This window comes from Corvus cornix, chromosome 6 (genome assembly GCF_000738735.6).
Source record: "Corvus cornix cornix isolate S_Up_H32 chromosome 6, ASM73873v5, whole genome shotgun sequence".
In the NCBI taxonomy this organism is placed as follows: domain Eukaryota; kingdom Metazoa; phylum Chordata; class Aves; order Passeriformes; family Corvidae; genus Corvus; species Corvus cornix.
The window spans coordinates 5,387,086-5,414,990 of record NC_046336.1 but is presented as its reverse complement, the minus strand read 5'-3'; the positions used below and the strand labels follow the sequence as shown (position 1 = coordinate 5,414,990).

The 27,905-nt window shown below is 39.4% G+C and overlaps 1 protein-coding gene across 3 annotated transcripts; it reads right to left on the bottom strand.

Annotated features, from left to right (window-relative positions):
- Positions 1-611: 611 nt before the first annotated feature.
- Positions 612-22,400, bottom strand: TIAL1 (TIA1 cytotoxic granule associated RNA binding protein like 1). Of its 3 annotated transcripts, none has more exons than XM_039553589.1 (12): positions 22,163-22,400; positions 15,490-15,586; positions 12,121-12,270; positions 11,768-11,822; positions 11,371-11,458; positions 9,390-9,465; positions 7,381-7,489; positions 7,006-7,101; positions 6,837-6,921; positions 6,424-6,547; positions 5,808-5,947; positions 612-4,939 (listed from the first exon to the last, which is right to left on the bottom strand). In XM_039553589.1, the coding sequence occupies exons 1-12, from the start codon at positions 22,189-22,191 to the stop codon at positions 4,822-4,824; spliced, it is 1,167 nt and encodes a 388-aa protein (XP_039409523.1). In that variant the 5' UTR covers positions 22,192-22,400; the 3' UTR covers positions 612-4,821. The 3 variants fall into 3 exon arrangements, with proteins under 3 accessions (XP_039409523.1, XP_039409524.1, XP_019148737.1); XM_039553590.1 differs by having other exon boundaries at positions 12,121-12,219; positions 22,163-22,399; XM_019293192.3 differs by lacking the exon at positions 22,163-22,400 and adding an exon at positions 9,932-10,304 and having other exon boundaries at positions 12,121-12,219; positions 15,490-15,552.
- Positions 22,401-27,905: the final 5,505 nt, after the last annotated feature.

The following is a 27,905-nucleotide window of genomic DNA, read 5'->3' as shown; positions in this document are numbered from 1 at the left end:
TTTGCTCCTTTGTTTAGTCACCTCCAGTGTTCTCTCTTGGTTATCTAATATGCACCTATTTTCTGAGGAACCAAAGAGGTTATGTGGTTTCTACTTTTGTAATTTTAAAGCCACATTATTTTAAGCAAGCAGATAAAGCAAGTTTGTGTCTGAATGGTCACAACCCTCAGGGTACTGCTGCATTATCTGTGTAAAGCTCTTGTGATCTTAAATGTGTTTGACAATCTGCCTTGGCACTGCTGCTGCTGCACCAGGCACACTGGGCTGTACCACCTTTTCTCACCATCCTTCCCCTTCCTCCTCCTCCTCCTCCCTCCCATGTCAGCAGCTGGGAAAGACAGCTACTGAGAATTTGGGATCTGTGAGAGCCACGTTCATGCAAGGAATGGTGACTGAGCCCTTGTTTTAGAAGGGAAACATTCAAACAGCATCACCCATCAGTACAGAAAAGTCAGTTTACACTAAATTCCCTGACACAACTCCATTAAATGTTTTTCTTCTAAACAAAAAACACTGTCTGTGCAACCCTGATGCCTTACTGACAGCTTCAACACTAAGAAGGCAAAGCCACGTATCCTTCCACAGCATATCAAGAATACTTTAACAACCAGTTAAGATTCAGATCAGCTTTAATTGAAGCATAAGGAGCTGTGTATTTAAGCAAGAATAACTTGTATTCAAATAATCATTACTGATGTCAAATTAACGTTCTGAGTCATTACCCTTCAAATGTCAGTGGGCAGAGCATGTCATTCACACATCCATGATCTACATCAGCACACAGCCTCAGATGGACAACAGAATCAGTGTTCACTTGTCAACATCAAGTCCTGTTCCTTTTTCAAGTAGAACATTCAGTAAACACTTCAGGATTTTCTTTGATTTGAAATTATAGTACAGTGGAATGGGATTCTATCCATGTGATACTGAAAAGCACAACAACTTTTAGAGGTTTTTTTAAACAATCAACTGGATTCATAGAAGTCAGCTGAAATGAAACACGACAAAGATCTTCCTAGAAGCTACTGCCTTGCAGTTGCCTTTATATGAACAGAAACTTCGTTAATAGTGAAACCTTTAAATTTATCACTGTGGGACAGACACCACATGTGATCAGAACAAATGAATTCTCACTTACTTTCAAGAGAAGAACTTCCTTTTGCTATTACAGCTGCAATCCAGATCCCAGATTATATCTATATATGAAGATTTGAGCTGGAACAAGGCAGTTCTTCACAAACCCCATCCATTTTTTGGAAGTATACTGAACAAAAGATTGCCTGTATCTTGCAATGTAAGAACAGTGCAACAAAATCTTTTATTGCTGACCAGGAAACAGTTTCACGTGATTAAAACAAACACTTGTGCCCTTGTTCAAAAACAGTCAGATAATTAAGAAGTATCAGACACTAATCATGTCCATACAGTTTAAGTCTGCTTCCTTGTGTACAAACACAAGAAAAACAAATCACTATTTTCTGCAAAACTAAGCCTTATTCACTGCGAGACTTTTTTGAGTGAAATGAAGGCAATGGCTCTGGTACAGTGAATCGCTTCTCATGAAGTTATCTTAGTAAGAAGGTTCTGCAGGAAGAGTATGTCTAAAAACTGTTAGCAAATATACACAAGGAGGCAGGACTGATGAGAAGCTACCTTAGATTTACAGCCTTACTACTGCAACTCCGCAAAATACAAAATTATTTTGTATGAAAATTTTTTAAATAAAACATCTTTTACATGATTGCAAGTGCATAGTTTACAAGTTCAGCCTTGTCTGCCTGTTGTCAGTTTTACAGCAAAGAGGGACAATGCTTTGACAGATGACAAATACAGGATAAGCCCTTTATCATGTTTCACTTTTATTGAACATTTTCTGCAAATGCAGATTACAACCTTGCTTTAGGTTGCACGCATCAACTTAAGCCATAATAAATCAGTATTTTTGAAATCCAAATCCTAGTGGTAAAGGTTAGGTAGTGGTCGATTTCTGTAGTTAGAGAAATTACAACAGTGTAAGTGTCACTCATAAAAGCAGTATGGTGCAAGAGGCTCTTTGGTGCCAAAAAATTGTCAGTGATGCATTTATGAATGCTACTGAGTAAAAAGCAATCTAATTTACAACTCTTCCTCGCAGTGCTAGAGAAACATTAAAGGACACTGGAGACTCCCACATCTTGAGCAGTCTGCGAAGAAATATCACCATTACAGAAAAGCTGTATAAAAATCAATGACAAAAGACTTAAATCAGAAGGTATAACCTATCTTTCATCCTGAAATACAGGTCAGGTACGGCCCAGCTCTACAGCAGGCATATTAAATAATCAGATTTAAAGTGATCTACACATTGAGACCTGAAAGATCACTGCCTTAATCTCACACCCATTTATATGGGCATTTATGTGGCAATGTACTTGCATCATCTAAATCTTCAGTAGCGCCTAAAGAACAAACTGCCTCCACACCAGCATGCACCCAGAACAGCCGTATGGCAAACACCTAGAAGGATGTAGAAACCCCAGATTTCAAGTGAAGCCTAAGAAATCCTAAAGGAACTCACAATTTGTATCTCTACTGATTTGTGACTTTTTAAACCAGCTGAGTGTACCAAAAACACAGACTTACTTGTGAGGTTTGTCCAAACTACAATGTATAGGCCGATCCTCGCGTAGATATACACATATGTACAAAATTTATAGAAAAACAAGAGTCCTGTAGACAAGATTCCTATCTTGAGTGGAAAGACACTACATATACCCTAAAGGAGAAATGGAGATAAAGGGCCAATTCTGCCATCACGAGCACTCGTGGTTCCACACTACCTTCAGTCATTATTGCATGCATTAGATGCCCAGAGTCACAGCTACCTCTGGTGCAGCTGAGCCAACTGGCTAAACTGCTCTTCCACTACATCTCACTTTCAGCCCAATCTGAAAGTCAAGGTACTACTCCACACATCAATAAAAGAGGAGAAAGAAAACCCTCATGTGATTCGCTACAGCAATAAATGTAGTTATTTGCACAACCTGGCTGGGTTTAACACACCTGCAAATCTCCATTTCAAAACAGACTATTCTACCTCGCAACACCTGCATGGTCAGAAACAGAAAAGAGAAAATATACAGCTTCTCAGACACTCACTTAGAACTATCATCTCTAAAAATCAAACTTTCTGTTTCTTTTAAAATGCAAGTTTGCTTCACTGAACTACCACTGCAAATCCTACTCTTTCCCTTCCAACCGTGCCTGCCTCAGCATTCCAGATTACAGCTGAGGCATTTGCACCCTCTAGCTGTCACAGGGAGGACACATTACTTATATCTAACTTACATTCATTTTCAACTTCAAATTTATTGAGGCAGTTTATATCAATGTATCCATAAAATAATTCAGAAATAACCCAAGTATACCATTTAAACAGCTTCATGATTTATCCATTTACACACTCAGTACACATACAACCCAGCCTCTGTACAGGTTCATCACATGCAAACCACCCATAAAGACAAAAACTTTAATTAAAAATAAGTCACAACTCAGTGTACTGTTTCAACTGCATCTCCATTTACCAAATGGCACATTGAATATTCTCTAAAATAAGATGTTTTTAACAATCTTGTTAAAAAATTCTTGGGCAAAATATTTCTAGACTTAAAAAACATCAAGATTTTTCAAAACACTCAAGATACTATACAACTTATAATAACCTTGAAATAGGTTTACAAGGTTGTTAACCAAGGTATTTACATACCAAATAATGTAAAGCAAAAAATTTGTATTTCTAATGACAAAAAGGTGATGCATTAAAGATTTATGAAATTAAAATTAAGGCTCTTTGTTATAGTTCTTTATGTAACTTTACATAATAGCCAACTTTGGAAATGTCAGTCTTGCACATTCTTGTCAATCTACTGCATTTAAAGCAGTAGAGTATATTAAGTATTACTTTGAATAATTACATTGCTACTTCTATGTTTGAGCATGCTTTTGAAACACTGTAATTATGAAATATTTACAATGTGTAGCCTTCAAACTTTATGTAAAAGCCCAAGTATGACTGTCTGATTTGAATACAAACAACATACTTGTAAAAACGTTTTTACTTCTCAAAATTAAATGTAAACCACTACAGTTTTAACAAGCAAACCAGCTCTGTAAAGTTTCAACGTGTGCCTGAATGTGGACAGTAAAAGTTATGTGAAATTTCTCAGACAGTACTGTTTTTCATTTCAGACTCAACTATTCATCGTATCAACTGTTTTCTGTAAGCATGTAGAAAAATTAAATATTTTTTAAAAAAATTATTCCAAGACCTCCATATACTTAGAGCTATGTCCGTAGGTTTCTTGAAAACTCAATACTGTCTCGCAGGTTGTGGTGATTGGTCCACAGTTTATTTCAGGATGTGTGTTCAACTGAAAGCAACTCGCTGTTTTTCAATGTCATTTCTCTTAAAAGCACAATGATATAAAACACTGAAGACAAAACAAAAAAAAAATGGAATGGTAACCTAAATATCAAATTCATTAGCCATTTCTCCTACTATATCAAAATTTGTAGTCAGAATTGTCTTTATTGACTTTATTTTTAATTTTTGTACACAAAGAAAAACATGTTCATATCCATCATGAACAAAAACTTAAAAAGGCAGAACTAGAAGACATTTGTGTCCTTCACCAAAGCAAAGCTGTGCTAAAGGTTCCAAACATTTCCATTTTTAAAATAAATATTTTCTTTTTTTTCATTGTCTACATTCCAGTCTTCAGAATGTCACTGGAAACTGCAGCCTATCATGAAATACACACTTTTAAACAGAGTCCCAGCTCACTGCGTTTGGTAGCTTGCCATACCATATCCAGCTTGGTTAGGTATTACAGGAGCACCTTGTCCCTGGGCAGGTTGAGCACCAAATCCACCCATCCAGGCAGCAGATGGAGATTGGCTTAAAAAGAAACAGGATGGTTAAAAAAAAGTAGGGAAAAGCAACTTAAAAAAAACCCCCAAAACCATAAAAACATACTTCCTACTCAACTACTTGTATCAAAATAGAACAGTTTATTCTTCTTTTTAATGAGTAATTCAGGTTAAGCACTACAACATGTGATTCCTGAAAATATCATGAGCTTTTTAAGAACAAAGGAGAAAAAGCCCCACAAACCTTGGGTACCAGTTGGATATGGCACCTGCCTCCAAAGGCACGAACACACACAGGTGGCTGGAACTCAACATCAGTGATGCAGAAAGGCAAAATACACCCAATACTTCACGGGCATGAATGCCAGTGAGAGGTTTAACAGGGCTCAATACGTTTAATTGGCACCAGATAATGAAGAACTAGGCAAACAAGTTATTTCAAAATTATGTTAAAACAAGGAGTTCTTGTGAAGACTTCAGTCTTCTAGAGATCCATAATTAAAAGCCCATCCAAATTCTGAAACTGCACCAGTTCCAGTGTCTGTGTGTAGTTCCTTCTCTCTCTGCAGGCAAATACCCAGGCTCCTGCCTCAGACTCACCACCTCAAGTAAGACTCCAGAATATATTTAGATATCAGACAAGACCGACCACCACCCAAAATTTTACCACACTGGGTGGTCTTTGTGCCTCCATCACACACGAAATGTGCCACCGAGTACAAGTCAGAGCAACTCACCCCAGCATCAGCTCCATGGCAAGCACTGAACATAAGCTTTAAGCACACAGGAGTTCCCCTAAGGTTTTAAACCTTGTGCAATCCTTGACCCAAATGAGCATGAAACTTAAGATACAGCACTCTTGGAATATTCTAAAAAAATTAAATAGAATTACTCACTCTACTCCAAAACCCTGTTGATTCCATGCTTGGCCATACATTCCATACGATGGTACTTGCCACCCATTAGCCATATATTGCCCATACTGCTGTGGATTTCCATATACTTGGCTCCATTGCCCCCACTGACTGTAATCCACCTGCAGAGAGAATAATCCATTGTACTTCAGGTTCTAGAGATGGTTTATGTTGCATTTGTGCTGCTGAAGGCAAAGTTTTGGCTATATCAATCAGAGAGCAAAAACAAGCAATAACGAGATCTGAAAAATAAGATGTCACTCTGACTTAACTAGGTCCTTGTACTGAAAAATGTATTTGTGTGTGCTTGAAACCCCAAAGACTATTTGGTTGGATAGCCACCTAATCTGCAGTTAGCAAAACAGCAAGAATTAGAATTACCTCAAAGTTTCTCCCTATCTTGGATCATATCCAGAAGACAGTAACAGATATTCCATCAAAATCACTAGCCCAATTTGATGAACTGGAACATAACTGAGACAGAACATGGAATTTCATAAGAACTCCACCACAAAATTTAGCCATTATAACTGGGAAGTCATTACAGGTATAAACACAATTGCTTTTGTAATACAAAGAAAAGGTTAAGTACAGTTACCTGTTGGAAGTTTTTAGTCATATCAGGGGATTCTTTACCCCAATAACATTTAACAACATGTCCTTCAATTGTGGTTCCATTAACTGAAACAATAGCATGTGCAGCACTTTCATGGGTTGAAAACCTAAAGAATGTAAAAACAAACTAATGTTATGCTTTACAGTACTTCCTCCTGATTACCTAAAAAACAGACTCCATACATACAGGAAATCCAGAGAAAAACATCTGCTTTCACAAACATTCATCTTCTCAGGTAAAAATGTTGGTGGCTCTTTTTACAAGTTCCAAATGATTCTATGAATATATGGTGACAGCTTTCATTGTATCAGGACAAGTTCAATCCAGAGAAATTACACAGAGATGAAGCATTACTACATGCACAGACCCAGAGATTTTGCTTTCTCTGTCCATACCTGACAAATGAGTAACCTTTTTCTGGAAACACCCTTATTTCCATAATCTGTCCAAACGGTGAAAAAGTCTGTCTCATAAGTTGATCTACAACACAAGGTGTTTTTGAATTAATAATCATCCTGATGTCCAAAAAGTTTCAATAATAAAAACCAATAGAACACTTCATACCTGTTAGCCCCGAGGCAATTCCTCCACAGTACACAGTACAATTTTTTGGACTTGACTGATTTACTACGTCTTCAAATCTCAACTGTTTTGTATTATCTATAAAGAGAGAAGGCTGGTTTTCAGCAGTGGGCTGACAGTAACCCAGACACTTACCTCGTACACAAGCATGAATTTTGCATTCAACAAACACATTCAATACTTTATGACAGACCAGTAGTGCCACCACTATGTTGATACAACATACCAGAAACTCTATTCAAGATCTGGAAGGCAAGCTAATATGCGATTTAAGTTACATGATTGGCTTACGTTTTATTCCCCCATTGAACAGTGACAAGACAGCAAACACAACACAGCGGGACATGAAGCTCTTACTTTCTTGTGTACTTTTGGGGGCTGGTGGTTTCCTTGTTGCCCAGTTAGTTCTGATCTGGCGGCCTCCCAACCACTGGCCTCCCATGTGTACAATAGCATTTTCTGCATCCTGAAGAGATTAAAACAGAGATTGTAGCACTTCCAAACAAGAAGCATGTACAAATCTACTCTCAAGACTTGGTTATCAGTTAATTTTACTGAGAAAACCAGTAACAGTACTAAGAGTATGAAATTCTGAATAATCATAGCAGGCAAACATTAATTAACATGAAGGCAACTGGTTAAAGAGAAGTCATTTGGTAAAAACTTCCTCACACACATTTTCTACACAGGCTAGAAGCCAACTGCAATCCTACACATACTACCTGTATATATGCCCTATGCAGACATGTACACACACATATTTATACCATATATACATATACTATACAAGCATCTGCATTAGAATGTTCAAAAAGCTGCCCAAAAAAGCAGGAAGGTCATACAGATGCCAGGACCAATTACTGAAATAAAACAACTATCATTAAATGTTTCTTCTGCTCCCTGGAGACATGCAACAGATGCTTTGTAAGCTCTCTGTGTGTTAAAGCTATTGTATGAACACACATGAGAGTCCATGGCCCACACAGAGTAATTTTTATCTTGAACATGAAACAGAAGACAATCTTTGAGTTCACATTGTAAGCAGAAACATCTGGTAAGCAAGGGTAAGTTTGCTAACAGCTGCAAGGAGCAATTTGTCTCCCAACTGCTTTGGAAGAAGACAGGCAGAGCAAATAGTTAGTACATGTTTTAAATGCTTTTCCAAGGGCACAAAGCTTAAGAAAAAACCTGCCAAGCGCAAGGGACAAAGAAAATGTGGACAAGTTAAAGGTGAGCTGCTCCCAGCTGGAATTTTCTTCTCAAACTCAGGACCTTGATCCTTCTAGGTTTTAATTCCATTGAGTACTCATTTTGAAAACACATAAATACAAAAATGAAATTACGAAAGATGACCAGTAAGAAAAGAAAAACCCAACCTAAAAGACAAAACCAAACCACCACACACTAGAACACCCCAATTTATTCAAGCACCCTTGGCTCCCAAAATGTGGTGAATACAACATAATGAACTGACTAGGAAAGGAAAAATTCTCTGCTGAATCTTGCTGCTATTCTGCTTGAGGATCATAGCTATGACAAAAATGGAACAGAGCCTAAGCCATAACTGATCCAGTCCAATGCAGGAGTTCCATTTTCTCTTAACTGTGGTATGCATTAGGAGCTCAGGCTGGAGTACCTGAAGTCTGGGAGCATATCCCACTTCCCCAAACCTAGCAGAATGATATATTCTGAAAAACAGGCCTTAAAATACCAGCTCGGAACAGTCATGCCATAACCCCACAGGTCCAGCTGCTGTGGGAATGAACAGCAATCAGGACTTAAAATTGAGAGTATTTTTTAGTACTATGTTTAGAATTCATCCATTGATTTTGTAGAATGAATACAAATTTCAAACTGGAGTTTTTATGGCTCAGTCTGAAAAGAATCCAGTAACTTTCATTCCATGACTGGGAAGAGGGATTACAAGGAAATAAGACAGCTACTCCTTGCCCATTTCAGCTGTAATGCAGAACAAACAAAGTGTAACTGGAAAAATACACTAAATCAAGGCATTCAATTGCAGTATCTTATGGCATTGGCAAATCCGAAGAAATTAAAACTTTTTTTCTTATTATGACAGCTCCAGGTAACTGTTACAGATGATCAAAAGAGATCTGACATGTCAGACTCCTGACCACATGAACAGGCTTTATATGCCTAAAATTCTGAAACTGTGTGTTTTTCCGATGCAAAATACTTAAGGAAAATGATTGACAGTTCCCCCACGTTGTCCCAAACATACATACATCTCCTGTACAGGTGAATTTGTTTCCCTGGGTGAAGTCTAATAAACAGCAAAGACATAAACAGGCAAAACTAAAAATGGAAGACAGGAACTATTTTAAACCTGCATTGTGATTACTCACCAGTTTGTTATAAAAAGATACAAAACCATAGCCTTTTGACTTTCCAGTTGCCATATCTTTAACTACCCGTGCATCCCTGTGAAAAGAAGCACAGCTATATGAGGGTAGTATTGATAACCTGCAAAATAAAAACTAAAAGGAACCACACACACTGTATTGTGAGCATAATTTTTTCTTATAAATTCAGTTAGCCCTAAAACTACAGTCATTCCTGAACTCTCCCTATTGCTTCTTTACCTGTTAGAAAAAAGCAGTAGGACAAAAAAAATAACATGTAATAAACATGCAACCTATGCACATAACCTATACTGGCTATAACTAGAATGTTCAAATTTGAAGTATAAGAGAAACAAAGTTTCCTTTTCTAATATTCTATTGGCTAGGGTCCTCTAAGGTTTACTGTTCTATAAATTACTGTAACAATTCTATCTAATTTACCATGCATTTTCTAAATAGTTAAATGTCTTCTGCCTAGTGATACAAAATATATGAAATATTAAAAAAATCGAAAAAGAGGAAAAAATAGGAATTAAAAGGCATACATGGCCTGTTAACAGATTTCTTTATTTTTCTTGGTCAATTCTCTACCATCATTTTGGAGTTTGGGTAGCTGTAAATTTTGAAAAATTGACATTTTCAGAAATTTAAGAAAGGAGAATAAAACTAACAACAATGCTAAGCACACCAGTACGAAAACAACAAATTTACACAGAAATTTTAGTGAGTAAGTTAAAATGATTGGAAATATAGAACTGCACTGAATATAGAATGTTAAAATGTAAATACTAAAATATGTATATATAAATAATGTATAATAAGAATAAATAGAAATGAGAAAAAATCTACAACTGAGTTCCAGTGTGCACAGTTCCTTGCAGTTAGCCTTCAAGATCCTGTCCATTCTTATGAGCAATTCTGCAAAATAACCAGAATGCTATTACTTTTAATTGTGACTTGGACTTTAGAAAAACTGCAGGTCTCAGGTATAAATATAGATTGAGAAACAGAAACCTGAATTATTCTTTTTAAATTGATTTTTAAAACAGTACTACTTACCACATTAAGAGACAAAAAAGCAAAGTAAACAAAACAGCAGAGGTAAGAAATAAGATTTATGATTCATTTAAAACTATGCGTACAGAACAAGAGAAAAAAATAAGAATTTTGTTCTTAGCAATATATTCCTGTAAAGTAGTACAAAAACGTTCATGTGCAACTTTGATTTTTATAAAGATAAACTGACAGAAGATAACAGACTTTTTTTGTAGCAGTACTCTTTAGGACATATATACTTTAGCACTCTCAAGGATTTTGTAATGTTAAATATGTTCAATTAGAACACCAGGTCATTTAGTATCACCTGAATTGTCCAAGAGAAGTTTAAACAAACATTCTCGTAACTGGCAGAAATGTGCACATAATGTAAAGCCACTATTCTTTCATTTAAGGTATTATAATTGTAATCCATCCCATTATCATCCAAAAAACCAGATTTCATTCTTATTAGTATTGGCTTTTTTCAAAATATTCCCAAGTTATTAACTAGCTGCTTTATAGAATTATATTCCAATTTTCCCAGTTTTCCGTACTGCCTATGAAAATGCAGCAAAAATGCACATAAACCACACTCAGGATACAACATATACCAGTTGTCAAGTCACTACTCTGTATACATTCTCAACACCAAAAAGTCACACTTAGAGCAGTAATTAAATTTTAATAAAAAGATGAAGGACATTAGCATAAAGATTAGGTTAAAAGCACAATGCTTTCAGCAAACCAGAGCACAATTACATCACTGTATTTACACCATGAGACACACTGAGATACAACCCCTCTTTACTACCCACCCACCCACCACAAGGAAATGAACAGCAGAAAAATTATCTCAATAGATAAAAAAATAACATTTCAACTTAGAAACACATCTTCACTATCATATTTTCTAACTGATAATGGAAATGTTTACGATGATACTTACGATATTTTACCGAAAGGAGCAAATGCTGACTTGATGTCTTCTGTTGTTATTTCTGGACTTAAATCCCCAACGAACACATGGAAGTGATCTGAAAATAAATAATTTACTAATCAAATATTTAACTGCTATCTAAAGTTTCAACTCCTGAGAAAGTGATGCTCTGCACACAGCACTGGGAACAGGAACGCTCAGGATTCCATGTGAAGAGCAGCAGCAATTTAATCTGTCCACTCCGGTTTCCCCAGTTGTAAAGCAGAAACAGAAGAATTAGTTTGCAAAATTCTATTAAACACTAGATGGGAAGGAGAGAAGTTATGTTTAAATGCATTTATGATAAATTATTACCACTTTGTGAAGTATTTGTGTACAAGTGATACTGTGGCTTTACATTACTTACTGGATGTATCTTTTTTCTGGCTACTTGGTGTTGTTGCCCAGTTTACTTTGACCTCCTGAAAACAAGTATAAGATTTAGTAAAAATTCATAAAATTCTTACATTTTATAAATTCATTCAAGGGTGGGTTAAAACTGTCAACATTTACAAATCATCATTCAGTATAAAACACCATCATAACTAGAACATCACAAACAATACATTTCCTAAACAAGACTTACTTTTTTTGTATCAATATTTTTAAAAGATTATTCCATCAATATTTAATCTTGGTAAAACATCTTCAACAGTTTTATTAATATTTTCACACAAATCTGTATTCTTTAAATCTAAGATTACCATGTGAGCAACTTACCTTTCCCAAAATTTTTCTCCCATTCATAGCAGCTAATGCAGCAGCTGCATCTCTGTGTTCATAAAATTCCACAAAGCAATAAGGGTCATTGCTTGTATGCTGCAAAACAGAAAATCCAACAGAAGAGTTGACCCTTCTGCTATCGGGTTGCTGAGAAGAAAATCCAGGAAAATATATTACTTATAGCTAGAAACTTCCAGAATTATTTGCATCAGATTTATGAAATAGCCTTTGACATTACACTTAAATGCAAGAATTATTAAGATGGACTTTTTATTAAAGGTCTAGCAATTTCTGAAGGATAGTTTGCTTTGAATGAGGACTGAAGTTTACTGAACTAAAAATAACTTATAAGAAAAGTGATCTGCAGACTGGATGGAAAGGAGGGGAAAAAAGGGGAAGAATGGAGAGAAGAACAAAACTGCCCTGTGCAAATACTCAAAGCTAGAAAGGTTTATTCCCCAGATACAATTTTCTCTTGCTCTACTTAAGAAGTCTTTCCATTTATTTGACTGAAAACCACCAGCAGGCAGCAACCTGGAAGCTGCATAGTCTCAGTCTCAAGTGAAAAATGTCATACCCAACAACTGGGGAATAACTTTCTAAAAGAACTCAAAATAGCTTGACTGAGGGAAAAGGATCTTAATCAATTGACTGTTAACTCTGTTAAACCTTGAGTACAACCTGTTTTTGTAGGATGGCCTATCAAATCACCTTTAAAAATACTCACTGACAGAGGTCACTGAAGAAATAAATGTACCAGAGTATAAAGTGCAAAGAACAGAAGAGTTTTCTGAAAAGCTGATCAAGTGGAAAGGATGTCTAGAATGCCAACTTGAACACTGGATTTTGATCTACCTCCAAGACGTAATGAGTACACAAACTCTAACCAAAACATTTCCATTAATCACTCTGCAAATGCATGGACCTAAAGATGACAAACACTAATATTACACTAAACAAATTATTTCTCACACGGACAGGGAAGGGTCTAGCAGAGAGAAACTGTTCTGGCATCAGTATTCTCACCTATCAATCTCCCCCAGTGCCAGGTAGAACACAGCTGTAAGTAACACAAGTTAAGAGAACTCTTTTCCAGCATTCCTATTTAACTTTTGACAACTCACACATACTTACACTGATGAACAATTCTAATCCTTCTCCCTACAGCTGGATTGTACAGCTTCAAACATAGTTCTGTCTACCTCTGAAGCTGTTAAGATGCAACAGTTGAATGGATCACAAGGCCTTTATACACCTGAAATGATCATGGAGTCTGAAGTCATCCTCCTGAACAGTCAGTACTTGGGGCCTCTAACCGATGCACAATGAACAGATGAGAGAAAATGTACCTGAGATCATAAAAAAAGTTTCAGCCACAAAGTTCTCTACAAGCACACTCACCTCAGATGCCCCAAAAGAGAAAGCCTTAATTCACCTCTCCTCCCACACTACTTTGGAAAGCCCATTTAAGACTTAGAAAATTTAGTGCAGTTTATGCTTCAAATGAAGTGCAACCTTACTTTTAGATTGTAGGAAGGTCTTCTTTAGCACTGAGAACTTGTCTGAACACAAGAAGAATCTCTTTGAAAGAGAGTCAGGTGTTCAAACTACCTACAAATCTGTCTCACCACCCTGAGTACTATATACCCCCAAAACAAACACTAGAAATCTTTCAATACTTGACGTGTTCATGTCACATACTCTTAAGAAAGAAAAAGAATGATTTGATAAACCAGGCTAAAATGGAAAAATCACGAGTTTTTAAAAGGTGATGGTGGTAGTAAGAATGGTAAGAAGCAGCTAACCATGATTCAGTTCCTAGGAAAGGTTTACCACACACCATAGAAGGATGGACACTATGGACAAGTCCTGTGACAGCTGCAGGCCAATCCCAGTCTAGAATCCAACCTGCATTTGCTGTGACTGCTTGGTGGCAGGTGCTGAGCTCAGCCCAATGCATCCACCTCTGTGACTGAATACAGCTGCCAGCAGTTTTTGTTTATCTACCAGTTTCATAAAGATGTCTCACTTACGGGAAGATCTTAAAACCCTAAAGCCTCAACCAAGGTGAAATGAGTGCTGGAATTTCTCATCTGATCCTCAAGAAACCAAACTGATGCCAACATGTCTCAACCAGCCAAAGGTGGGAGCAGCAGCACCTTATGTCTGTAGAGCACATGACAATCAAAACTGTTTCTTCAGAGAAAAACTAACAACTGTGATATTTCAGCCTTCTGTTATTTTTCTCCAATAAACTTAAAGCAAATGCAGCAGGGAAAAGTGTCACATGGGAAATTATTAGTCCAGACAAGGATGAGAGTGATGAAACAAGCAGCAAGTTGATGATAAGCTAAAAACAAGGAAACAAACAAGCTGTGTGACACACTGAAAGGAAACAAAGCCCACAGGGGAGCTTCTAGTAGCATTCCTAAAGAAGTCTGGTCACAAGATTTGCCTTCTAATACTTTCATTAACAATCTTGACAAAAAACTAATATAACTGTCCTCAGGAAATCTGTAATTGCAAATCAGTATGAAGCATAAGATGTAGCAAAAAGTACAAAGAGCATACAGAAACCAGAGATGAAGGACCAAAGCTTAAACCTGGTAGAAGCTCTGATTAATCCCTGCCTGCTCAAAGCTTACCAGTTATAAATGTAAAAGGAAGGAAAAATATCAGGGAGAGAGAAGTTTTGTGGGATGTGTCAACAAGCTCACAGAAATGGCTACCAACCCTAAAGGTACCAGAGTACTTACAATAGAGACAAGAAAGCATTAATACTTACCAACACTCTGTGCAAAAGACCTTGTCTGGAATACTATGGAAATTTTGTCACTTTGTTTCAAGAAAAAAATAATTTAAGAACAGACAGGTGCAGACAAGAGCTATTTGTACTGGTGCAGACAAGAGCTATTTGAACTGGGTCAGAAAAGTCCGAGGAAGAGCCAAGCTTATTTTGAAGGATTTTTTACTTTTCATCCATAGCAAAGAACCATTTATTCAAGAGGGAAAAGAATTACTGAGGCTCATGTTCAAATAAAGTGAAAAATGCACAAAATAGCCATGAATAACATTTGAAATAATAAGGTTTCTGATCAGCAGAACAATGTGATTCTGAAAAGAGGAGTAACAATCTTTTAAATAAAGTGGAATCTCATCATCAGCTGATAAAAGGTATGTCACAGCTACAGGCAAAAGCACTGCACACATACAGTCACACAAAACACAGTCACAGCCAAACACAGTCACAGCCAAAGAAACCCACGGCCAGTAATGTTAAAAGAAGCCCTTAACTCCATTTATTTTGGACAACTTAGGATAAAGTTACATTACATTTGCTACCCCCCCGGATGTGGAAGGCCTTACCTCTGTTATCATTTTACAGCTTTTGCATGGTCCAATCTGGCTGAATAACTGAAGTATGAGAACCTCAGTCACATCTCTGGAGAGGTTTCCTACATAGCTACACAAGGAAACAAAAAACCAAGATTTTAAACCAGAAATCATCATCTTTTAAAATGTAATTATAGTTTTTAGAACTTAAACGACTATGAAGAATCTCCCTTTAAAACATCTCAGGTGTCTTTAAAGACAATATTTACAAATTATTTCATCGTTTTAATGCAGCATTCATATGGTTTCTAAATTATAACGTTGGCCACACAACTGAGAAGTGAAGCTTGATTCAGACATAACACTGGACACCAACACCTAGTGCCAATCATGTCCTTGGCAGAGAGATGTCAAAAGTATGAAGAACATTGCTCAAGAATGTTGTGTAGAACAAGCAACCAACTGGGCAAAGATATTTTAAGTTTCCCTTCCCACTGAGTATCTCATCAAGAGTACTTCTGAATTTGGGTACAAACACACATCTAACTCCCATGAGCTCAGGAGCAGCTCTCGGACAAATTGTGCTGCCTTGCAAGCAATCAACTCAACTTTTCTGTTTTCCTGAACATTTGGAAAGCCAGCCCACTCACCAACAGACAAGGCAATTTATGCAGCATTATGCCACAGGAATGTATTGTACAGCATCTATCTCAAGAGCTCCCACCTTTGTAATACCCCCAAAATTCTGACAGTGTTTTTTAATATCACTCAGACTTCTTGATTTTTATTGGTTTGTAAATCTTGAGAAATAATTCCAAGTTTTGAAATACTTAGCAAGTTTAGATAAGAATCCTAGATTTACCAGGTCACAATAATGGCTGAGAAAGTCATGAATGCTAAACTAAATTATTTTTAACAATGCGACTAATATGCAATCAAACTGTAAACACAGTGATCAGTTAAGAGAAAGGCTTGTCACAGTAACAGATGTCAAAAGCCATCAGCAGAGGGACATTCATCATCTTTACAAATAAGCCTGTCAAGGTATAAAGAATTCAAGTGCAACCACTAAGATGAGCAGAACTTTCTGTGATTTAGAAGTTGAAAGAATATACATTTTATTTATTTTACTCTGGTCAGTTACAGAATGTCATAAAACTGCAGACTAAAGTCAGCCTGAGCTGTTAATACAGTTTAGCAGTATTAATATAGCTGCTAATACTGTTCAACACATAAATGTTAACCAGCATTTCTTAGTCTGTGCACAGACCAATTTATTTTGAGTAAACTAAAGGTGTGTTCTGAAACTGCTCCGAGAGGCAACCCTTGAAATTTTTTGAAAAGCAATTTCTGTTTGACAGCTGGACTTTCACCCGGATCAGCAAAATTAAAATGGACGTGTTTGTTTTTATCAGAACATCACACAATGTTATCAACAAATGTTTGTTTATGTTGTTCTTCTTTCAGCAATTATGGGACAGCTCTGCACTTTCTCAGTCAGGACTTCAATGCTACAAGATCCAGAGTGAGTTTCTGAAGTACCACAGCACCTGAATATAGAATGTCCACTAAAATCCTTCATGTACTCACTACTTTCTTATTAAATACATATGAATTAACACAAGTCACTAACAGAAGCCTGTATTGTTGTGAAGCTTTTCACTAGAGAAGTTAAAACCTGCAGAACTCTAAGACCCCTTACAGGACAAATGGTCTATCTCACTGACTTTCCAGTTCTATCCTGAAAACTTAGTAGTTAAACATTTATCCATAGCTTCTTTCTGAAATATTAACTAAATTTTTGTTAATCATTCACCAAGATTAAATTGTAAATCACTAATAGCTTTTAGTGGAAATTTTAACCTTTGCAGATACTACTAAAATCAGATGGAAAATATGTATCCCAGTAGGAATTCCAACATGAAGGGTCAGTGGTGCTGCGAACTTACTGCTAGTACTGGTTTCCTCTGTAAGCTGCAGAACAGTATTCATTAATACTGAGCCTTCACAGCACACTGACACAGTAGCACTGACATGAAATTAAATAGAGTGAAGTCTTATTATTATTATTTCTACTGCAAATCAGATACAGTAAGGAGTACAATTAGTACTAACAAAAACCCAAATATCATCCTCTTCTGCATAATATTAACATGAATTTGCACAATACAAGAAGTCTAAAAATCAATCTGGAGAATTCCTCTTGGTCTGACAAAAATTTTAAAAAAATAAAGGCCAGGGAAAGCCATTCCTCAGCAATCTATTCTACTAAGGTAAGAAAAGTTACACAAACTGCTAGAAGATATAAGATACACTAAGGTTTCTTTTGATACCACCATGCCTTCAGCAAGATAGCTGTGAGAATGTTGGATCACAAACCTTAGCTACAAAACAAGCTGCCTTTTCATAAAAATCGGAACCACCTTGACTGCTAGATTCAGATAGGATGTGAAATCCTACTGGTCCATTAATTCCCTAAATGTATATGATAAATATTGCCTTGGTGCATAATATTGACATTGGTGAGAGGCCCTCCCACCTCTCCCAAGTAGCTAAAAGTCTGAATCTTCAGTAACACACACACTGAGAACACTGCACAATAAAGGTTCATGCAGCAAGGACAACAACTGGAGACCCAATTCACTCAAACTGCACGTAAAACATGGGAATACAAACCCCTACAAATTTGAAACAATATGCTAAAAAGACAGATTGATGGTTACTTTCGTGTCTTTAAGCAGACTGCAGTAACATCACCTCCTTCACTACTAACTTCATTAAGTTAGAGATGACTTTAACAAAAACATACAAGCAAACATCTTTGGTGTGAATGTTTGAATGCTACAGAACTAAAGAAATAAATATATTCACCACATTAGGAACAGACACCTTACCTTTCTGGAAACGTAAAACTTGGCTGCACTGATGCTAATCACCCACTACACACGGCCAACCCATGGTCAGCTTTCCCCTTTCTAGCTCAACTTACACATGATGTAACATAACAGCATCTTCTATTCTACTTTAGGAAATCAAAATTTTCAGAACCACACCCCAAGAAACCACATGACTCCTAAAATGCTATTGTATGGTATTTCAATCCTTTTGGACTGATACAATCTACAGGATATATTATGCAAACTTTAAAAAAATTATAAAACCCAGCAGAGCAGAAGCACTTACTAAACTTTTATAGATGGTTTTGGATGATGTGACAGGGGCAGCAAAAGTTGTGGCTTTTTGCATATAGGCAATAGTGTTTGCTCCCTTCTGCAAGCCTGAAGCACTTAAATACCAATTAATAAGCAGCTACAAAAAACCCCAACAACCTACAGAGAGATAGATGTCCTGACATAAATTTTGATCTATTACACTTCTGAATGCTGCTGACAACACAAAGAACAACAAACTACTTGAAATTCAGAGATCTTGTAGAACTATCGAAAGAACACCAAAGGCACGTATCAGTCCATAATGAGTTTTAGAACTCAACTCTTTGGCTTGAGCAGAAAAATTCTCTCTTTGAAAGTAAACAGATTTGTATTGTATCCTAAACAGGGAGGTAAGAAAGGAACATTTACAGCCACTACTTTTAGGTCCACAAAACTTCCTTACATCCTTTTTTGAGGAAAGATAGTAAATCTGATTTCTCTCTCACACAGGCAACATGCAAGAAATGGCAGTTTCCATATTTAAAAGACAAAATTATGGTAAGCAATAAGGTAAGGTAAGGCCCAAGAGCCCATGGAAATTCTAGCAGCAACTCTGCCTAGTGCTTGTGAGCTAATGGAAATAAAATGATACCAAGAAAAATCCACTCTGTAGCCTCCTCTAGGAGACAACATTCCTATACAAGAGCTGAACTGAAAAAAGTTCAAGAGAAGTGAATCTGGGCGAAGCCTTACTCCTGCACCTTAGCCACATTCCAGGCTTGGAATACAGCATGGCATGGCTGATGAGATAACAACTGTAGGTATGCAGTGACTTCACGAGCAGTCACGGAATACCTACAGACCACACAAAATATTCCTAAAAGCATTAACAAGAATATACAACTTTGGAACTTTTCTGGTTGTCTGTCAGAGCTGATAACGTTAGCAACACATCAGGTTTCTGATAGTTTAGTTTCCACCTTAAAGTGGAAGCAGGACTTTGATACAGCCTGTGAAATCTAACAGTACTCACAGAAAAGAGAGCTTTCAAGTGTTCTATTAAAACAAAACAAAAGAGAACAAAAAAAAATCAGAAGCTCACAGCTCATTTTAGGACCAGCTAAAAAATTGCATGTAAAAAATCATGCAAAAAGACCCCCCTTCCCAAACTGGCAGAAAATATGGAAGGTTATTCTTCACATTTCTATAAAGTTAAGAAATGTAAGAAATAAAAATGCAAATGGTGTCAGCTTTCTATATTAAGCCTCAGAAAATATTCTGAATTCTTATAGGTTCACGACTGGAAACAACCTAACACCCCTGTAAGTACTGCAAACTGAAACAAACAATCCTTATTCCTGAGCTATTTAAGATGGGCATAAACATTGAGTGAACAGTGGTTAGGTACATTTTGCTTTTTAGAAGTTAAAAAAAAAACTGGCTTGCAACTGTTAAAAAAGAAAATTCCTTCCTAATTTACAGATTTTGGATTTCATTTATTCCTTCAGGAGTGAAAAACTAAGACATTCATAAAGTACTGCTTAAAACGATCAATCAAGTGCTTTTGCACATGGTCAAACAGCTACTGAAACAATTTGTTCTTCATTTTCTTGCCCCTCCCCCTCCCCAAATAAACCAAACAATGAAAACTTACAAGTTCAACTAACAATATTTTTATCTGTTGTTCTTAGGGGACAGTGAGTTTTATTTATGAGATTACAACTCCTCTATATTAAAGGCATTGCTCAGGATAATAATCTTTGAAACACAACTTGCAATTCTAAATTTAAGACATTTCAGACAAAAAGTAGGGACAAGAAGGTAAAATGTAAAAAATGCTCCAGTGAAATTTTTGTCTTCCATGCAAAAAGCCTACAAATAACTACAGGAAAGTAACCCTTTGTGATTGTGGTTACTACAAAACTACTAGGAAATTAATGTACATGTTGTTTATTAGTTTAACAAATGAAACAGTCACACGTGTGCAATAAACCATGTGGGGCAGCTGCAGAGATGCTATTTCAGACATCTTACTAGGAATTTGGTTTTTTCATGTTAGTGACTAAGTGGGCTAAGTCAGGCCCTTGATGGATGTGTTACTGGGAAGAAACCATGGCCAATGTGGTGGCAAAGCTTGTCAGCATTAAAAGAACATTTTAAAACTTAGCGGGAATACAGCAGTTATTAAAAAGAAAGAAAAAAAGCCAATCATGAAGAAAAGAACCTTGAAAATAAAACTGAATAAAACACTGTGTGACTCTGCCCTTTTCCCTCCTCCTATTCTAAAACAACACTGAAACCTAGATCCACTCTCAGGGCCAAGCAAATTCAGATCATTTGGGTAATCAACACAAAAAGCGTTTCAGATATGCCTATTTAAACTACGCATCTCAGGGAGCAAGGACCAAGCATTTATACTACACTATAAACGAGTTTAAAAGAACTTTTGCAGACATAGACGAAAAATCACAAATTGCCTTGAGAAGCCTTTAAATGCCATGTCATCATTTTGAGAGAAATGTGAGAACAAACAGAATTATGAGACATTTTACTCTGTTTTAATAGTTTCTTTAGAGTGGCTTTCAGTCCAGACTATCTTTGAGAGCTTTTCTGAAGGCTACTGTCCCAAAAGCTAAATAGACAAAGATTTCATTTGCACTGTCCTGAGCTGTGTTTGTCATCTGGGCAGCCCGAGCATGAGACTGCCTTTCTCCCAGAGACAGCCCGAACGCGGCACCGCTCACAGAGCCCGAAACACCCTCTGGCAGCTGAACTGGAAATCGGGGAACTGGTTAAAATCAGCAGCAGCACAAAATCCCTGCTCTCAAGTGCCCAACCACAAGTGCGAGCCTCCCCCGTTTACGCCAACAGGACAAAGAAAATTCATCAAAACCATATCCGCAAAGCTGAAAATAACCCTATAGCAACCCAAACCCGCTCAAATTTGTATTTTTAAACAGAAAACGGATGACAGCCACCAAGTGACTAAACAGCCCGGAGAGACACGGCCAACACACAGTTATTTCTTTCTGCTGGGCCCGATGCCCTGTTATTGAACCACACCGTGACACGCTGGAGGGAAAAGCGATCCCTCCCGGTTTCCCGGCGCTCCCCATCCCACCCAGCGCCGGGAGAGCACAAAGAACTTTCTCAGCGCCGGGACCGCGGCGCAGGGGGGGCCCGGGGGCGGCCTGTGCCCCCCGGGGAAGGCTTGGGACCCCCGCCTGTACCCCCAAACCTCCGGAGACAGACCCTGGAGGCTCCAGGGATGGACCCCGTTATACCCCGGGTCCAGCTCCGTTTCGCCCGTGTTTTCCCTGGATCGGTACAGCGCAATCTCCCTGCGGGCCGCCGCGCTCCCCTCCCGCTCCTCTCCCGCTCCCCCAGCCCGGACCCCGCTCCTGGCCCTGCCGCACACGCTGTGTCCTGCTCAGCCCCCTCCGCTCCCCCGGCACCCCTCGAGGCCCCGGCCCCGCTCCCCGGGAGCGCATCCCTGCCCCCGCCCCGCTCCGCCCCGGGCCCGCTGCCCACCCCGCCGCCCCCTCCCCACTCACAGGGTCCTGGGCTGCCCGTCGTCTTCCATGATGGTGGGCGAGCGCCGCTCTCCGCAGCCGCGCCCGGGGGCAGCGCCGGAGGGGCTCGGCGGCGCACGGAGGCGAAGGGAAGGTGAGGAGGGTGCGGGCGGCCCCGGCTCCCCCCGCTCCGCGTCGCCCCCGCGCCAGGTCCCGCGGCCGCAGATCCCGAGCGGGAGAGGGAAGCGGCACCACAAAATGGCTGCCGCCACCAGACGCTCAGGAAGCCGCGCTTTGCGCAGGTGCCGCCCCGCGCGCTCCCGGACCCGCTTCTCCTTCCAGGCCCCGCGGGGCGCGATGGGGATCGTAGGCACGGCCGGGCACGGCGCGGCGGGGCCCCGCAGGCTGCCGGGAGTTGAAGTTCGGCCGGCCGCGCGCAGAACGGCGGCGTCGCACGGCGGAAACTACAGCTCCCGGCATGCCCAGCGGCGGCGGCGCCGCGGGGGAGCGCCGGGGCGGCCGCGATTGGCCGCCGGCAGCCCGGGAAGATTCGCTTCGTCCTGATCCGATCCCGATCCCGATCCCGGCCCTAATCCCCGCTCCAACCAGGGGCCCGGCCCCGGCCCCGCGGAGCGGCACGGAGGTTCCAAGGCTCCGCTGGAGCGCGGTGTCACCGTGTGCGGAGGACAAACGCCGCGATCCGCTGCGCCCCGAGGCTCATCCCGGCCATTCCACATGGCCTGTGCCGGCCGGGAGCGGCTGAGTTACACTGGGATGTGTCACTGCGGCGAGCGTCAGCCTCTGGAAAAGGATGGCCAGGCTGAATGGGGCTTGGAGCAAGCTGGCCTAGTGGAAGGTGTCCCTGTGTGTGGCAGGGAGTCGGGACCAGATGGTTTTTTAAGGTCCCTTCCAGCTCAAACCACTCTGATCCCGTGATTCCCAAGAATATATCCTGATTTCATGTGCCACCCGCATACATGTGTAGGTACCACCCCAGCCTGGCAGAGCATAGGCACCGTATGAGTTCATTGCAAGGATTAAGAGATGTGTGATGCTTAGGGGGCCCACCGAGAGAAGCCAAGTTAGGAATTGTCAGCGAGGAAATGGATAAGGATAGCTCTGCACGGGCAGAGGATGAGCATCCTCACATGCAGCTCCTGCAGAATAATCGCGGCACTCTCACTCTGGAAGAAATTCATTTTGTACATACACTGAATATTCAAGGACTCTTAAATATCCCCCCTCTTCCAAAATGGTAATATCGCAGAGAAAACTGCTTATATAGTTATCAAACTCAATATTTTCATGCCTGCTGCTCTCACAGTAGTGTTTTCCTCTCTTTAACTTAAACATTCAAGACTGTTGCTAGGCACATATCTCTGGAAGAAGTTGTTCTAGCACATGGATGCAGAGAGGTGGCTTAAGTGACTTTAAAAAATTTATTAAAAACACAGAAGGTTGAAAATATAAGGAATTAGTGGGGTAATTTAAGCATTGATTTTGAATAGCCAGAGATCTGCAGGCAAGGAATCTGCATGTCCAGCAGGGATCAAACACTTTGTTGTTTATGTCACGTTTGGTCTATGGGCAGCAAATCCCAGGAATTCTCTGAGTGTTGTGACATTTTCCAGTGCCTGCAGCTCCAGGAGATGGTGCAGCAGGACTGGTGAGGTGCTGTGAGACAGAATGGTGTCGTGGCACCCAGAACTGACCAGCATCAGTATGTGCAGCACTGCCTGAACTGCCAAGTCCCTGGCAGTGTTTTTTTTTTGTCTAATTCAGCAATAAAAAAAATAAACTTAGGTTAGTTTCATTTTCAGAGATATTCAAGGTCCCTGCAAAAAGTGAGTGTACATTTAATTACAGCAACATCCAAGGAGTGAAGCCCTTTATAAAGCAATTAGACACGGACTGAATCTTCTCCAAGTGTGTACTGAGAGTGAAGCTTTTCTACTGGGTTTAAGATCTGCAGTATTCACTGCAAATCAGTTGGATAGCACTGATCCCAGGAGAAATTCTCTGGAAGAAACTCCACTGTGCAGCTGTGTTTTCCCATTAACATGTACTGTTTTTGAGATTTGTTAATGGGGGGATCAGACCCAGCCAACATGAATTTAGGAAAAGGCAAAACCTGCTTGACCAACCTGATCTCCTTCTATGAGAGGGAGACCCATGCGGTGGATGAGGAAAGCCTGTGGATGTGTCTATCGGGACTTCAGCAAAGAGTTTAACACCATTTCCCACAGCATCCTCCTGGAGAAACTGGCTGTCCATGGCTTGGACAGGGGCTCTGTTGGGTGAGTAAAAACCTGGCTGGACGGCTGAGCCCAGAGAGTTGCCCAGATGGTACAACAACATTACAGTTTTCACTGAGTAGTGACTCTAGCAAAGGTTTTGGACTTGCCTCTTGATTTATCTCTGTCAGAGCAGCTCATCTACTGGAAATGGTTAGCTTGCATAGCTTATTCTTAATTCCAAGTCTGGCAGCTCTGCTGTGGCAGTGAAATCTTGCAGAGATGGTTTGCTGACTTGTCTTCAATTCAGCTCTAAAATGAAGGCACTTTTAATTTTTTTTCTTTCCTACCAAACCCACATTTTACAGATTTATGAAGAAAATCAAGACACAAGAAAGGTTTGAGTTCTTAACCATTACCTCAGGGTACTGTAGGTCCAACTGGGGGGTAGCACAAGCTGCCCTAGGAGGGCAATGTGGAATTAGAAATAGGGACACCCTGGGAGGCAGAAGCCAGTGCTGCCTCTGGCACTGCTGCTTTTCCAGAAGGGAGAAGGAAGGTATGGGGCAGGAGGGGAGGAATCTGGGAGAGCATCTTTGACGAGCTGTTCTCACCCAGCACGATACAGAGCAGCAGAGATGCTGTAAGATGTGGGACAGTGAGGTCAGAGCCCCGATGGGAAGCAGGCAGAAGGAAGCTAGACTTAAATACAATCTTTTCTTGCTCTCCATCATCTTTACTTCAATAGCAAGAGGGTTAGTCTTGATATCCAGCCTCTTTTAAATCTAATTGCTTTGGTTTTTCTTTCTTTACAGATCAAATTATCCTTCTGAAGAACAGCAGGTGCAGTGAGACTTAAAATAACTCTTCAAATGGATGCTTTCAGATGTGCAACAGAAATACCTGGGGCAAAATTTGATGGTCTCCTCACAGCTGCTACCCAGCCCTTGGTCAGACTGGTCAGACTCCTGTGAGCTAACTGGGAAGCAGCACAGAATTATGGAATACAACCAGGAAAAGAGCCTGAACTTAAATCATGTCCTGAAAACATGCTTTCCACTCCTGACCTTGATTTTTTTTGTTTTTTATTTTATATGTTTATTCTCCCCCAAAACCTAATGCTTCATCTAGATGGAATGTATTTAGTTTTACCTGACTTAGGTGGAAGGTTGACATTTACAAGGAGACAGGGCTAATAGTCTGAGCTATTTGAATTTTGCAACTGCTAAGCACACACACACACATGGATATAGCCAAAGCTTTTCTCTCTCTCACAGCAAACAGGTAGGAAATCAGACCTAGGTCAGGAAGGGAGCTGAGCAAAGTAAACAAATTAAATAATAATTCATAAGTAAACAAAAAAGGAATTGTCAAATAATTAAAACTTTTAAAAATCAGAAAACGTGAAGAAGGATCAGTTTGCTGCATCAAAATGCTCTTTTATTTTAATATCAGTTACCTTTAACTAAGAGGAAGATATCTTGCCTGTAGGTCAAAACCAGAAGAGTAATTTCTCTTTTTTTCATAGCTCATCAAGCCCATCAAACTCTTCTAAAAATCTGTTTGTAATAACTGACAGCAACCAAATAAAACAAGAAAAAGCAAATTTCATTACAGCTTTATGTTTCAGGGAAACACCCTTTTTCTTAAAATTTCAGCAGGAGGCTGTGAGAAAGGAAAAGATCTCTTCAACACCTGCTCCACCTAATTCCTCTGAGCTGAAAGTTTCTCATGTGGAAGTATAACTTAACCAGGAAGCATCTAGAGCCTTTACACATGGAAAGGTCATTCCACTAAAAATAAACATAAAGGCACTGCCAATCTACTGGAAGTTTAGTTCAAATGCCATCCAGAATTTGTCATCTGTCAGCTTCCTTGTTTGCAGCAAGGTTGTAAATGTGTTCTAAAATACAAGAAAACTTTCTGTTATGTCACACTGCTCCTATCATAGAGCATAGATCATAGTCTAAACTCTGAAAAAGCATTGGATGGGATCAGCATCAAAATGTGGTCTGGCAAAATCAGGGAGTTAACTACACAGACAAACAGATGCAGTGGTGCTTTCCTGAGGTACACAGAGAGAAACTTTGAAGGCTGTACCTCTGTCTTGACTGGAGCTGCTTCCAAAAGCCAGAAACTTCACAGAGTCTTTATGTCATTAAACCAAACAAAGATAATCCAAGAGAATGTGACTCCCTCGACATCTTAACAGGAGACTGCTTATCACAATTACCCTAAACTTTGATTCTTGCAGTTCAAGAGTTTGTTATACCAAAAGCATGAAGCAGAACTGTATAAGACATGTCTTCATTTTCCTGTTCAGAACTAAAAGAATTGTTATTCCAAACCTATTTGTTTTTTAAATGTGTTTCTGTCCATTATGTATACTTCATAATCACTCAACATAATTACTCTTCATTTAATTATGATAAATAATGATGAACAAGAATGTTCTCATTGATCGTACATTAAAACATAACTTACTGACACATAAATGCACCATATTACAAATGTACAACCTTGCACAACCTCTTACAAAAATTTTGTTTCTAAAACTTTAGCCCTGGAACAAGCAAAAAGGGGAACCATGCACACAGATAAATGTGTATTGTAAAAACAGGGTGGGGATTCTGTGCAAAAGTCACCTGGATATTCTTTGACTAGTGAGGGTGTAAACCTGCAACCTGAAATTCTCTTCACGTATTTTCTTTTGGGAAATCTTCTGGCTGCATTCACATCAGAGAAGAAAGAAAGTGATGTAGGATAAAGTTGTCTGGACACTATCAGATCGCAGCATCCCCCACTGTGTGTTCAGTACAAGGGTTCAGTCATGAAAGAGTCTTTCTTTTAATCTGTTTATTGCTCTGCTGAGTCTTGCTGCCTGCTTGATGTTCCTGCAGACTGCTCAGTTCCCTCTCTTGCAAGTTCTTCCTGGATGTTCAGACTTGGCATTGCTCCCAGTGAAGATGTGGAGCTAAAAAACCATGGTGAAAGACAGAGAACTTCAGTCTCAGAACTCGGTTCTGCTTCTGTTGATTAAAGCAGTGGAGGGTGAAGGCTTAAAACAGAATTATCAAAGCAAAAATTTGCACCTAATGCAGGATGGACTTCAGGAAACACAGATATGGAGCCAGTAAAATTCTCAGACAAAAGACAAAAGACCCACATGCAGTGATCTTGTGGCGTAGAACTGAACTGGGCTGCAAAAAATAAAGGTTAAAGTCTCTGATCTGGGTAAGAGCCACGAGACTTGAGCCACAACCCAGTGCCTGCCCTAAGCATGGGATTATTCTGGGATGATATTTTAATTTTTCTACACAAAGACAAATAAAGTAAAGATTTTTCCTTCTCGGTGAAGATCACTGACAATTGGGATGGAAGAAGAAACCAGGGCAGCACTCTGCTGCTTCTCAAACTGCTCTGGCTGTCTCACCTTGCCAAGGCAGACTATTTTGGCAACTCAGGATGTGCTGAAGAGTGGAAGTGATCTGCTCCATTTAACTGCCAGGCCACATTCCCAGCACCAGAGAACACAAGGAGGGCTGTGCTGT